The 14,725-nt window shown below is 49.8% G+C and overlaps 1 protein-coding gene across 1 annotated transcript in view; it reads right to left on the minus strand.

The window, feature by feature from the left end:
- Positions 1–266: 266 nt before the first annotated feature.
- The window catches only part of TMEM132C (transmembrane protein 132C), a 399,704-nt gene continuing 385,245 nt past the window's right edge, over positions 267–14,725 (minus strand). Inside the window, exons 7-9 of the mRNA XM_047761948.1 lie at positions 12,247–12,520; positions 10,144–10,335; positions 267–2,264 (exon numbers count right to left, since the gene is read on the minus strand). Of these exons, the coding sequence (XP_047617904.1) occupies positions 1,071–2,264; positions 10,144–10,335; positions 12,247–12,520 (1,660 nt within the window). The 3' untranslated portion in view covers positions 267–1,070. The remainder of the gene's footprint in view (positions 2,265–10,143; positions 10,336–12,246; positions 12,521–14,725) is intronic.

Consider the following 14,725-nt stretch of genomic DNA (forward strand, 5'->3'; position numbering starts at 1 on the left):
ATTAGCAGGTCTCAAGAGAGATCTACCCCACAGGATTGGTGCTATTTACTGTTGGGCATGGTTTCTCCTGTGTGTCCCCATGACACCAGTCAGTAATGGTGTGCTTGCTTGAGAGCTGAGCTCTGTGCTGCTGGCTGTGTCCCACTGGGACCTCCGCCAATGCCCCACCCACTGGCTTTGGCCACATGGTGGGTGTGGTGGGGGAAGACAACACCACCCTACCCCAAAAGACTCTGAGAGACCCCCCCCCCCATTGTAGAAACCCCAGAAAACATTAACATGGCTGGAGGAACAGAGAAAAGCATTAAACGTACTACGTAAAGAATGGATTCATGGACCTCGTTTCTAAGATTTCATCTCATGTGCAGGACTATCATTGGTTTAATTTAGGAAAAAACACCATTTGATTCTCAGGAAGAAACATTATCTATAAACCAAATGGAAGTCTAAGACGCAGAAAGAAAAAAAATGACGGGAAAAAAAGAAAATGTGGAAAAGGGAAAGGTTATTATGTAAAGATATAAAACCCTTCAGGTCCATCCCAGGAGGCAATCAGTTTCCAGAAATATCTCCTCCCCAAGCCCAGGGCAACAAAGGCTGTCCTCAGAAAAGGAATATTGGATTAAAATGGAAAATGTCTCTTAGCCAGCCCTAGTTTTATAGTTTGCTCCTTTATTAGAAATATAAACAGATGATTACTTCTGTCTCTTTTTATTTGTCTTTTTGCATTTTTTTAACAAATAATTTTTGGTAGCATGTCTGGGTTATATTTTGACTCATAAAATAACCTTTCTAATTTGGCCTTGCGCAGTTCAAAAGTCTCTGTCCGCTCTGGTCCCGGAGTTTACTCCACAGGCTTGCAAAAATCTGCCATCCTCCACCACGAAGAACCCTGGATTACCAAAACGCCCCTTCCCGGCGTCAGAACTTCTGATTGCTCTCGAAGGGGGCGGGGTGGGGGGTGGCCAGCCATTCCTTGTTCAACCCCACCAAGGACTCTTTCTGCCCCCGCTTCACTTCCAGGACCCAGATCTACTCTGGAACTGAAGGAGGGCGTCCAGGTGCTGGTCCTAGGCTTTGTCCTTGAATTTCTCCAGATAGTTTCTGAGGTCTTTGGGGGCGCTTACGCCCACGTCCTGACACACCCATTTGATGTCCTCTTCGGTCCCGCTGAGGATGGAGTTCACGGTGGGGCAGCCGTCGTCGGCGGGGATGGTGGTGAAGGTGGTGAACTTCACCTTCTTCCTCTTGGAGGTGGGCGAGTGCAGGGGCTCGTGTTTCTGGTCCCTGGCCTGCCGGCCCCCCGATTCGGCAGGCCTGGGGATCTGGCTCTGCACGTGCTTTTGGGAACCTCCGTTGAGCAGGAGGCGGTTGCTCTCCTCGAAGCCCCCCGGCCCTCGGTCAATGATGGTTGTGTGCTCGTCCTGCGGGGGGGACCCCTCACCCACGTTCTCCAGGAGCTCCGCCTCGTTGCCCAGCCACACCCAGTCGTGCGAGTGAGTCATGGAGGCCTGGCCCTCCAGAGGCACCTGCTTGTGCCTGTACTTGAGGGCGAAGGTGGCACAGTTGATCAGGAAGACGAGGATGGCCAGGCAGAAGACGCCCAGGAGGGCGTACATGCCGATCTCCAGGTCGCTCAGGCCGCGGGGCGCCTGCACCAGGTCGCCGTCCGCCAGCCCGCCGCCCGCCTGGGGCAGGTCCACCTGCGCCGGGAAGTTGGCGAAGTCGATGGGGATGTTCTGCAGCTGGCCCTCGCCCGCCAGCCGGGCCCCGTCCAGCCGGCTGTTCTTGACCACCTTGTTGTCCAGCAGCGACCTGGCCGTGGTGCTGCCTCTCCGGAGGGCGCCTTCCTCGCGCTCCGCGGACGAGGAGCTGCCGTAGAAATGCCCATCCTGGCCCTTCGGCCGCCGGTCGCTGGCGTGGTTCTTGATCTCAGCCTCTTCATCGTCCCCGCCACCGCCGGGGCTGGAGTCAGCGTCATTCTGGCCGAACTTGACCCTGACGCTGCCAACGCCGACGGCCAAGACGCTCTTACGTTTGTTTTTTTGGCAGGCCTCCGCGATGGTCAGGTCCACCCGGACCAGGGGCCCCTGGCCCTCCCCTTCTGCCATCACAACCGGCCACCTGGGCGAACGGGGCTGGGGGACGGACACCACGGCCTCGTCCAGGGAGGTGGCAGTCAGAGTGAAGTCCTTGGTGTCGTAGATGTCCAGGGGCGTCACGGAGCCATCGCTGAACTGGAGCCAAGTGCTGATCACAGCTTCCTATGGGGAGAGAGGCAGTTAGAAAACCCCAGAGGATCGGTGGGGGATGAGGGTGGGGGGGTTGGGGGAGCAAAGAGGGGGGAGAGGGGGTAGAGGTGCCTCTTCTCTTAGAACAGAGACAGGGCTTAACCTCCAGACCTGGTGGCTGACGAAGCTGGAGGGGAGGAGATCAAGGTTTCATAAACCAAGATCAGAGAGTCCCCTTACTTGAAACAAGAACAAATGTCAACCGGCAATGACAGCTCTAGCATAATCCTTACCAGGGGAAAAGACCCCATAGAAAGCCCTAACTGAGTTTAGTCTCCACTGAATTTATTAATGGAGATGTCACTTGAGCATGTCTGCTGAGTCTTCACGTTTCCCACCCCACACTCTGATGCCCCCACCCATTCCCTCTTAGAAGAACCCTTGAGATGACATTGAGTTCAGTATGTTACGTCCTCTGCATAATCCACGGTAATCTTTCCATCCCAGGATCGTGACTCACAACTGCAAAGTCCCTTCTGACACATAAGGTGACGTAGGCCCAGGGTCTAGGAGTGAGACGTGGCCATCTTGGGTGCACCATTATGCTACCTACTCGGTGATGATGGTAGATAAGATATAACACAGCGCTTCCTGGGTACCAGCTGCTGTTCTGAGGGCTTTTCCTGATCAACTCATTTAATCGTCACAATGGTATACAAGGTGGATCCTATTATCCACAGTTCTCATTCTGCAGATGAGTAAGCTGGATCACAAAGGGGACGTGACACTCACCCAAGATTGCATCATGAAGTGCCAGAGTTTCAGGTGAGCCCATGGCGTTTGTCTTGAATCTTTTAAATTTTTATTTATTTATTTTTTCCAGCTGCACCTGGGGGCATATGGAAGTTCCTGGGCTACGGGCAGAATTGAAGCTGCAGCTGCAGGCCTATGCCACAGCCGCAGCAATGCAGGATCTGAGCTGAATCTGTGAATTACCCTGCAGGTTGTGGAAACACCAGATCCTTAACCCACTGAGCGAGGCCAGAGATGGTACCTGCATCCTCAAGGAGATGATGTCAGGTTCTTAACCTGCTGAGCCACAAAGGTAACTCCTTTTCACCTCTTTAAAAAAATTACAGTATAGTTGATTTACAGTGCTGTGCCAATTTCTGCTGTGTAGCAAAGTGACCCAGTCATACATACACATACATTCCCTTTCTTATGTTATCTTCCATCATGGTCTTGTCTTGAGTCTTAACCATTGTTGCTAGCCAGTTTTCTGGCTGCCTTTGAAGTCACTGACCAGGCCAGGGATTGAAGGAGACAACTTTTTTTTTTTGTCTTTTTAGGGCTGCACCCTTGGCATAAGTAAGTTCCCAGGCTAGGGGTCGAATCAGAGCTGTAGCCACTAGCCTATGCCACAGCCAGATCTGAGCTGCATCTGCAACCTACAGCACAGCTCATGGCAACACCGGACCCTTAACCCACTGAGCTAGGCCAGGGATGGAACCTGCATCCTCATGGATACTAGTCAGATTCGTTTCCGCTGAGCCATGACGGGAACTCTGAAGGAGACAATTTTGATGCGTCTGGAATTCTTTCATGTCCTCTAAGAACACACCTTTCATGATCCAATTTTCATTCCTCTGATCATTCCATGGACACGTCCTAAAAGCCTCTTCTGTGTCAGGCAGCGAGCCAGACACTGAAAGTTCCTTGGAGAGCTGGCTGATGGAGAATAAACAACACACGGCTGCTGATTGTGGCAGGCTGGGAGGTTTCCTGGAGCTGGGCTGGGATGTTCATTCTGCATAAGTTTGATGTGCTAAGTTTTTCTTTCTTTTTTTGGGCTGGGTGTGTACCCACAGCATATGGAAGTGTCCAGGCCAGGGAGCGAATCTGAGCTGCAGCTGTGACCAACACCACAGCTGTTGCAATGCCAGATCCTTAAGCTACTGAGCCACAGTGGGAACTCCAAGTTTTACTTTTTAATATAAAGTTTAACATACAGGGAGGAGGGAAAGTGACTGGGAGCCGGGAGGAAGCTGGGTGGGCACTGGCCATGAATTAGGGCTAGGATAATTCCTGTTGAATAATCTGATGGATAGTATGAAGTCGTCAGCAAGGAGCAGAGAGGGGAAAGACATGAGTAGTGATCTCATGGTTGGAAAAGCTATGGGAACCCCAGGGGTCTGTTATGGATAAAGGATCTGGTGTTTCCTCCAATCCTGGCCTCCGGACACCATGGCAAAGGGCAGAGTTGGAGTGGGAGTTTTGAATCAAATACATGGATCCACCTTTTCTCTGGGAATTTTTTTCTTCTTTTCCTTTTAGGGCTGCACCTGTGGCAAATGGAAGTTCCCAGGCTAGGGGTCTAATTGGAGCTGCAGCTGCCAGGCTGCACTACAGTCACAGCAACATGGGATCTGAGCTGCACCTGCAACCTACACTATAGCCAGATCCTTAACCCACTCTGTGAGACCAGGCTGCTAGTTGGGTTTGTTAATGCTGAGCCACAACAGGAACGCCTCTCTAGGAACATTTGAAAAAATTTGTTTTATGAAGTATAGTTGATTTAGAATGCTGTGTTAGTTTCCAGTGTACGGCAGAGTGATTCCATTATGCACATATATGCATTCTTTTTAGGCTCCTTTTCTGTTATGGTTGATCACAGGATATTGCATGGAGTTCCCCGTGCTCTGGGAACATCCTTCTTCAAACCAATTATTCTGGGGCTCAGTTTCCCCAACTGAAAGTGGGACTACCTAAACCACAGGGCCTGCGATGGACATTTATTTGGCCCATCCAGTGTCCATTCTTCCTTCCAGATGGGGGCTGGGACAGTAATCTTCCTTTTAGCACCGTCTTCCCTATTCAGAGTCCAAAGAGTATGGGTGGGATGGACCCTCCCCTTTCAGTTCCAGAGGTGAGCATGTGACCCAGGTCTGGCCAATCAGAACATTCCATTGTCCTGTTTGCAGTGATTGGCTCAGGAAGGGGCACATGATCCAAACCAGCCAATGGGATGTGATCTCTGGGCTTTTGATGGTATTAAAGAACTTTGTTTCTCCTAGGGTTACTGAGTTGGGATGTAAGCCTGGGACCAGGGTTGTGGATATCCTGAAGTCACTTAGGGGCAGTCTGCTGGAAGCTGAAGTCAGCGCAAGGGAGAGAAGAGTTAAGAGACAGGAGAGGGGGGCGGTGCAGGGGAGGGAGAGTGGTGGGGGGGGAATCTTAAGTGCATGTCCCAACAACAAAGAAGCCTGGCTGAGTATAAACCAGTTAAAAGCTAGGTAAAAAATATGCATGTAAGAGATGCAAATTCCCAGGAATCAGACATGAAAAAAGAAAGTATACTAGGGTGTACATATAGGTAACTGCTATGGAGATGGCTTGAGGGAATTTGCATCTGCTGCTCAGGAGACCAACCAGCCAGTGGCTGGAATGTTGCAGATGGGGACAGGAGAGGCATCCTCTTCACATAGGGGAGGGTGAGAAATCCTACTCACTGGGCCAGAGATATGATGATGATGATTGTTTATACGCTGAGCACTGGGTGGGCAAATGTCTCCCTTGGAAAGCAGAACCCCACCCCTCCCCCACAGCTGGTGTGGAATCTGAAGTTATACCGCCTGATGGTCCAGGAGCTACAAATAAAGATATTAACTTGAAATGGGACCCATACACATGCAAAAGTGCACTGGGATTCCTCAGGAACCACATGAAGCAAAGCAACCACAGCTCGAGGAATTCATGATTAAAAAAAATTACAGTCCTTAAGAGGGAAGGTTTTATACCATAAGAGAGAATAATAAAAAAAATTCACATAGAAAGATCAGCAGACCAAAGAGCTGAGTCAACAGAACAAATGAAAAAAGACTATAAAATAAAACAAAGCAACAACAAAAAATAGCTGAGGGAAGACAATAGGTAAAGGGAATTTAAAGGAGTAGAAAGCACACTGAAAGAGTGGGAGTGACTGGAAATAGAAGAGGGAGCTGTGGGTAGAACCATTCAGAACTTCTAGATGTGAAAAATACTGTGGTTGAAATTAATTACCCAGTGGAGAGTTTGAGCATCTGGTTAGACATGGTTGAGGAGAAAATTGGTGTACTGGGAGAATGAGCCAAGAAATTTACCCCAAATATAAAGAGGAATATAAAGAGGATGAAACAAAGGAAAGGAAAGCTGAAAGAAATGAGAAAGAGAATGAGCATGACCAGGAGTTCCAGAAGGAAAGAGTATGGGAGAACTTCATAGTCAAGGAAATAATGGCTGGACATTTTCCAGGATTGAGGACAAGGGCTGATAGTAAAAATGAAGGTTTCTGATGACACCACTGGAACATCTAGATCTAGCTTTACCTGAAGATGCAAATGTTTGGACATGAACTGATCAACTCCAAAGTCTTTTAAGAGCCAGAGTAAGATCTCTATCTCTTGTAATGGAGAGCTCGGAGTAACACAGGCTGCCTGTAAAGTAACTTACATGAACTCTAAAAACAGTGTGTGCTTGCTTTTGGCACCTGCCCATTCCCCTAAAGTACCTGCCTGCTCAACATTCAGCTCTCAATCCTCCAAGGTGGGCTTTCCCAAGGGACATTCCGGCCCCTGGAGTCAGATGGTCTTGCCCACAGCCAGAAGCGCCAAGAAATGAACACTTTCCAGAAGTAGCCCTCCACTAATGGCTGACAGGAGATGTGATCAATATCCCAGCTTCCTTGGAATTCCCTGGGGACACAGCAGGTTAAGGAGCTGGCATTGTCACCGCTGTGGTGCAGGTCACTGCTGTGGTGTGGGTTCAATCCTGGGCCTGGGAACTTCTGCATACTGTGGGCACGGCCAAAAAAAAAGCATCCCAGCCTCCTTGCCCCTCAGGGACAAGGGTCTTCCAGCCTTTTCTACAGGGGACAGTTTCCCCAGGGGATGCCAGTAGCCCGCAGGAATGGCTGAGGTGGGGCATGCTCTTTTGGCTCTTCCCTTCCTTCCAGATGCCCTTCTGGGGTTCCCTCCATCACCCAGATAAAGTACTTGCACACAGATCCTTATCTCAGGCTCAGCTTCTGGGGGAATCAAAGCTAAGACAGACATTGGCTCAGGAATTTCGCTTCCTGCCCTCTTGTCCTTTAGCCCCATCAACTGACACATCACACCATCCAGCAGGTCCCCATCTAAAGCCTAAATCAAATGCCTTCATGCTAGGCGGTGGTGGTGGGGGGACCTCACTTCACTTTTCTATCCTAGTTTTTTTTTTTTTTAGGGATGTACCCAAGCATATGGAAGTTCCCAGGCTAGGGGTCAAATCAGAGCTACAGCTGCCAGCCTACACACAGCCACGGCAACGTGGGATCAGAGCCACATCTGTGACCTATGCTGCAGCACATGACAACACCGGATCCTTAACCCAATGAGTGAGGCCAGGGATTGAACCTGCATCCTCATGGGTACTAGTTGGGATCTTTACCCGCTGAGCCACAATGGGAACTCCTATCCAAGCTTTCTTTAGAGCTAATGGGACAGAGGGGAAGTGTCGCACAACTGCCCTCACAAATATTTTCAGCTTTTGTATTTCAGCGTCGCAAACATCAAGAATGAGGTGGCAGCTTTCCACCCTCCAAGGGCTGAGCTAAAACACAGTTAACGCGGGATGCAAGTTCATCTTGGCTGACTTTCATCTTGAGTTAATTTTCTTTTGCAAACTCTAGACGGAAAGTGAACCTAACATAAAACACCCCCCCACCCCCAAATGGTAGACAATCCGAATTAAGCCCTCAGAACACCGTGGGCTTGCCAACATCCATCTCCATCAGCCCTGCTGCGTGATTGAGACCAAGTCTTTCCACGGGCTCATTACAGGGAGGCTGGAACATAAGGTTTTCTCAGGAGAAGCCAGCGCATTTCCACGAAGATGAGAAATTCTGAAATACTTAAAATAACCCATGCCTGGGAATGATTTAGAACTCTTATTCTTTCAAGAGTCATGTCTGCAAATTGAACGAACTCCATCCATAAATCAATCACCTTGAGGCAGCCCTGGGGACCTCCGAGTACCATCAGGTGATGAAGATGGATGGGGGATGCTGCATGGGGATTGTTGGCCTTGCCCTGTGCCAGGGAGGTGGCCATGCCAATTGTCCCCTTATTAATTACCCATTCTCAGCAAGTAGCTTCAGGCTTTCTGCTTTGTCTCCCCACCTTCCTCTGCAAGTCCTGTTCTGTTCCTTTTTTTTGGCAGTACCTGCAGCACGTGGAAGTTCCCAGGCCAGGGACTGAACCTGCACCTCAGCTCTAACCAGAGCCACAGCAGTGACAATGCCATGTTCTTAACCCACTGAGTCAGAAGGAAATTCCACTTGCCCTCTTCTCGTTTTGTTTTGTTTTTTCTTTTTAGGGCCGCACCTGAGGCATATGGAGATTCCCAGGATAGGGGTACTAGCGGAGCTGCAGCTGCCAGCCTACACTACAGCCACAGCAACTCGGGATCCAAGTTGTGTCTGCGACCTACACTACAGCTCACAGCAACACCAGATCCTTGACCCACTGAACAAGGCCAGGGATGGAACCCGCATCCTCAGGGGTACTAGTCAGTTTCGCTTCCACTGAACCACAACAGGAACTCCTCTGTTCTTTATAAACCAGCAAACACCATGCTGGCTTCCTGCCCCCAGGAGAGGTGGGGAGAGGCACCAGTGCTGTGAGCCAGATGTGGATGGGGAACCTACCCCAGGTCCCTACTCGTGATGCTCTGGAACAAACCAGGGAGCAATCGCAGAATTTCCAGGATGGTGCACCCTAATCCTTGCAAGCTGGGAATATAACAGGAGAGACCTCCCAGGATGATGTTCTAGGCACAGCTGACCCTGTGATGGGGAGCTCTGACAGGGTGATCTGGGTGGGGTGGCTGTAGCCCCTGGAGGAGCCTCTGGGCTGGTGGCAGAGGAGAAGCCGGACTGAAAGCATGAGAAGGTCTCTAGCACCACTGCTGGTTCTGAGGATGATGGGGGCTGTGGGCAGAGAAAAGGGAGCTTAGAGAGGCTCCCAACCAGCAGCGGGCAGAAAAATGGGCGCCTCAGGCATTCAAATGCTTGGAGGTGGATTCTGCCAAGTGCAGGAGTGAGTGTGGAAGCAGACTCTTCCCCAGAGCGTTGCTCTCACCTGTGGACCCAGGAGCATGGAACTCAGCCGAGCCCGCCTGAGCTCCTGACACACAGAACTCTGGGGGATAGGGGTGGGGTTTTCTGGTTTTTTGGGTTTTTTTTTGTCTTTTTGCCATTTCTTGGGCCGTTCCTGCGGCATAGGAATTTTCCCAAGCTAGGGGTCCAATCGGAGCTGTAGCCACCGGCCTACACCAGAGCCACAGCAACAAGGGATCCGAGCCGCGTCTGCAACCTACACCATAGCTCACTGCAACGCTGGATCCTTAACCCACTGAGCAAGGGCAGGGATCGAACCCGCAATCTCATGGTTCCTAGTCGGATTCGTTAACAACTGCGCCACGACGGGAACTCCTGTTTGTTTGTTTTTTTGGCTGTGCCCTTGGCATGTGAAAGTTCCCGGGCCAGGGATCGAACTTGGGCCATAGCAGCAACTTGAGCTTCTTCAGTGACAAGGCTGGATCCTGTACCTGCTGAGCCACCAGGGAACTCCCAAGAGTGGGTGGTGGTGGTGGTTGTTTTTTTAAGCTGCTCGGTTTCTGACAATTTGTTACAGAGAAAACTAGTCCACTCCCACCCATGGGTACCGTTATTCTAGTTCATCCCAGACCCCACTTCTTGGACAACATAGCAACACAGCTGGCTCACTCTGTTCTGGAATGTGGTTTAGCTACCCTGTCTCCTGCCTTCTCCTCTCTGGCTGGATTAGGAGCAGCAACCAGCCCTGCTCCCCTCGACCTCCGGCATCCCGGCCCCTACCTGTTTGGGGGTCCGCAGCAGCTCCTCAGCTGTGGCCACTGCCGTGACGGCCTTGCTGTTCTCAGTGCTGGGGCGGAGGGTGACAGATAGCCCGGCCACCAGCTGGATGGCCAGGTCTGTCACCGATACTTTGTCATCTAACACGGTTACCGTCTTCTCAGCCAGGATGGAGTCAGACAGTGGGGACAACACCTGTGTGAGGGGCAGGGAATGAGACAAATCCATCACACGTGCTTCCAGATGCTGGAACCTTTCCCAGCCATGCTTCCTCCATCTCAAACATGGCCCAACATACAGTGCGAAGGGTCCACAACCTATTACACTATCCACGCCAGCCCACACTGGTACTTTTGTGAGCATCAAAGAAAGTCACCTCTTCCCTAGACACTTTAGCTCTAACTTTTGCTAAATTGAAATAGATATTAAAATCTATTCTGTCGTTGCAAGGAAATGACCTTCCCATTTAGAGGAGGCTCCCTTATATACTGCATAACTTGGTCAACTGTACATGGCAATCCTGCTGACCAGACTCATGAAAATCACACACAAGCTGGCTGTGTGCAGCCTGAGTCCCATTCTATTTTTATTTATTCATTTATATTAAAGTATAGTTGATTTACAATGTTGTGCCAATTTCTGTTGTACAGCAAAGGGACCCAGTCATTATATATATGTATGTGTGTGTGTATATATATGTATAACACATATAAAAGATAAAACATACATATATATATGTTCTTTTTTTGAATCCCATTCTTTTTATTTTCTTTTTATGGCCACACCTATAGCATATGGAAGTTCCTGGGCTAGGGGCTGAATCCGAGCTGTAGTTGCCAGCTTATGCCATAGCCACAGCAACACCAGATCCGAGTCACATCTGCAACTTATACCGGAGCTTGGGGCAACACCGGATCCTTAACCTACTGAGAGAGGCCAGGGATGGAACCCACATTCTCATGGAGACAACATCAGGGAGACATCATCAACCCTCTGAGCCACAACAGGAACTCCTTGAATTCCATTCTAAGTGAATCATAGAATCAAGGAGGGGGGAGAATGGAATTATAAGTAGTCTGCTCTCCCCTCAGACCCTCACCACAATGCATCCTGAGCTGAAATGTCCCTTTCCGTCTCATCTCAGAAGCCAAATGTTGGACTTGAGCTGTCTGGTGAAAGAGTAGAAACCTATCAATCATTTCCACCTGGGGTGGTGTGAACAGATCCAGAATGATGCACCAAAAACGTGGAGTCAGTAAGCTGGGACTTGACCGACTGAATAAAAGGCCTTCCGTGCCCCATCACCTGTCCTGAAATCCCACTGGTCCATACATCTCCTTGAGCAAAAGCGGCAGTAGGATTTTTTTTTTTTTGGTCTTTTTGTCTTTTTTGGGCTGCACCAGCGGCATATGGAGGTTCCCAGGCTAGAGTTCTAATCAGAGCTACAGCTGCCAGCCCACGCCACAGCCACAGCAATGCCAGATCTGAGCTGCATCTTTGGCCTACACCACAGCTCCCAGCAACACCGGATCCTTAAACCACTGAGTGAGGCCAGGGATCAAACCTGCAACCTCATAGTTCCTAGTTAGATTCATTTCCGCTGTGCCACGATGGGAACTCTGAGGCAGTAGGATTTGGAAGAGAATTTGTTGAATGAATACAGGACAGAATGACAGACTGACTTAAAGAAAGAAGGGAGGAAAGGAAGAAGGGCTACATCCTTCCTTGGTCCCAGCAGGGAGTGGGGAGGTTATTCCTAAGGAAGTGTAAATCTGGGAAGGCAGAAGTGGGGGGGGGGGGAAGAAAAAGGGTGGGGGGAGGGTTGGAAAGAGGAGGGGCAAAAGCTGTGAAGGGCATGAAGGGAATGAAGGATGGGGCGGGGGAAGAGATCAGAGAGGTTGCCAAAGGGAGCAGCCACCACCTTCTCAATGCAGTTTGGAAGGAGGTTGGGACTCAAAGAGTTGGTCCAGACTCACCTTTCTGGTGTCCCCAGGATGCCATCATGAGGGCAAGGAATTGGCCACAAGGACTCGCCCATCTAGGGAGCCTCCCCCAGGGCGGGTACCACGCTCAGTGATGGAGAAGTTCCCAGCTTTCGCTACTTACCTGGATGGTTGTCATGCCAACCTCCCGCCCCACCAGGATTCTGCTGTCCTGGAGCGTGGCCACATGGGGTTCCTCCAGCTTCATGAAGTCTGCCACCAGGTGGGTGATGTCGAACTGCCAGTCGGGACTGAGCAGATGGCTGGGCTGGCCCCAGGGGCCGGCGCCCTCGGACACAAACTGTGTGAGGACCCGCACAGTGGCGCGCTGGTACTGCAGGGCGCAGCCCCGCCCCCGCCGCTCCTCCTCGTCTTCATCCTCGCTGTCCCGCGTGGGCCTGGTGGGAAAGACAAAGCAGCTCTCAGGCCAGGGGAAGGAATCCAAGACGCTCTCGAGTCCCAAGGCAGGTACCCCCTCAGCCTCCAAGAGACAGCATTTCAGGCAGGAGCTTCTGGGCCACACCTCCCGCGACATGCGGATACTAATAGAACCCGCATCCTCATGGATACTTGTCAGGTTCTTAACCTGCTGACTGACAACTGGAACTCCCTGGCTACCTACAATTTAATTTATTCTTTATTTGTTTGTTTTAATAAAAGGCGCTCTGGCTCTATCGCAGGGCAGTATAAAGGGTGAAATATCACTTTCTCTCTCTCTTTTCAATAATGCAAAGAAGCTTTATGGTACTTGCCAAAGGAGGAAAGTGAGACTTAAGGAAATAGAAACATTTCTCTTGAAGATATTTATTGACAAATAAAAGATGTAAGAGCTGGGCGTTCCCTGGTGGTATAGTGGTTAGGATTTGGTGCTTTCACCACTGCGGCGTGGGTTTGATCCCCAGTCTGAGAGCTGATATCCCACATCCAGCTGCTGCGTGCTTTGGCAAAAAAAAAAAAAAAAAAATTTAGGCGCTAACATTTATTAAACCTACACTGCCTGTGAAGTAGTTATGAACCACATGTGGCTATCTACAATTTAGTTTATTTTATATTTTATTTTTTTAATTAAACAATTTTTGCATCTCCCTCTGCATGCAGAAGTTTCTAGGTCAGGGATGGAACCTGAGCCACAGCAGTGACAATGCCAGATCCTTAACCACGGAGGCACCAGGGAACTCCCTACAATTTAATTCAAATGAATACAAATTAAATACATCAAAACATGACATTTCTCAATCATGCAGGCTATATTTCAAGGGCTCCATAACCACTTGTGCTAGTGGCTACCAAACTGGACAAGGTGATCCTGGAACATTCCACAACTGCAATTATTCTCACGTCCAGATCAGGAAACAGAGGCAGGGAGGCTGGGTGGCTTACCCAAACTCATGAAGCTAGAAAGCAGCAGAGCTTAGAGGTGAACCCAGCAAATGTGGTTCTGCCCTCTTCAGGGACACAGTACAAAGCCACATCTTGGCCCCTGAAGTCTTGGTTGGATTCATGGCCATCCTCCCAGTCAGGATACATTCCTTCAAGTTCACCCTGTAGAATTGAACTCACCACCCTACTGTCCCATGTGTTCTTCTTGAGGTGGACTCTAGTTGCCCCTTAAAAATCAAGACCCTCGGAGTTCCCGTTGTGGCTCAGTGGTTAACGGAACCATGAGGTTGCGGGTTCTATCCCTGGTCTCGCTCATTGGGTTATGGATCTGGCATTGCTGTGAGCTGTGGTGTAGGTTGCAGATGCGGCTCGGATCCCGCATTGCTGTGGCTCTGGTGTAGGCCGGTGGCTACAGCTCCGATTAGACCCCTAGCCTGGGAGCCTCCATATGCTGCGGGAACAGCCCTAGAAAAGGCAAAAAAAATCAAGACCCTGGTACCAGGAGAGTGTCAGGAAAACAGCCCTGAAGGTTTAAGACAGAGCCTTCCATAGATGAAACCAGGAATTTGGCATCAACTCTTATTTTGCTAACCAGGGAGAGGGCAGAGCCAAGAAAACAAGAAAACAACTCCCACATGAGACAATCCAGAGCCACACAGACTATAGCAGAGGCTTCTTTGTGGTTTAAGAGCAAACAGCAACCCCACGGTCCAATATGAATGCAATTAAATTTTATCTAATAGTTTGATATGCATAGAGCTTTTCTTTTCTTTTCTTTTAGATGCAGGGTATTTTCTTTCTAAGTTTTATTGAAGCATAGTTAATTTCCAAGGCTGGGATAATTTCTGCTGTTCAACAAAGTGACCCAATCTTATATGTATATACACATATCCATTGCACAGAACTTTTCAAGTTTATAGATGTTCATCCAGCACAAAAAAGGAACCACTGTTTGGCTTAGAGAAAATAAACCCAAACTCAGATTCCCTGGGGGCAGAGTGGTAGAAAACTGTGACTTCTGTGTTTTCATTTGGTGGGGGAGCCACTCTCAGGGGACATTTACTAGAAGTCTGTGTGGTGGGCAAATAACTGGGTCTGATGTTGACCCACCCGCTTAGCAGCCTTCCAGCCTGGCTGGGTTATCCTGGGCCTTGGTTTCCGAAGAGGGTGGTTATTAGGCTGTAGGCATGTATGTGCTGCATCCTGTAGTCGCTATGGTAACA

The sequence above is a fragment of the Phacochoerus africanus genome, chromosome 15 (genome assembly GCF_016906955.1).
Source record: "Phacochoerus africanus isolate WHEZ1 chromosome 15, ROS_Pafr_v1, whole genome shotgun sequence".
In the NCBI taxonomy this organism is placed as follows: Eukaryota; Metazoa; Chordata; class Mammalia; order Artiodactyla; family Suidae; genus Phacochoerus; species Phacochoerus africanus.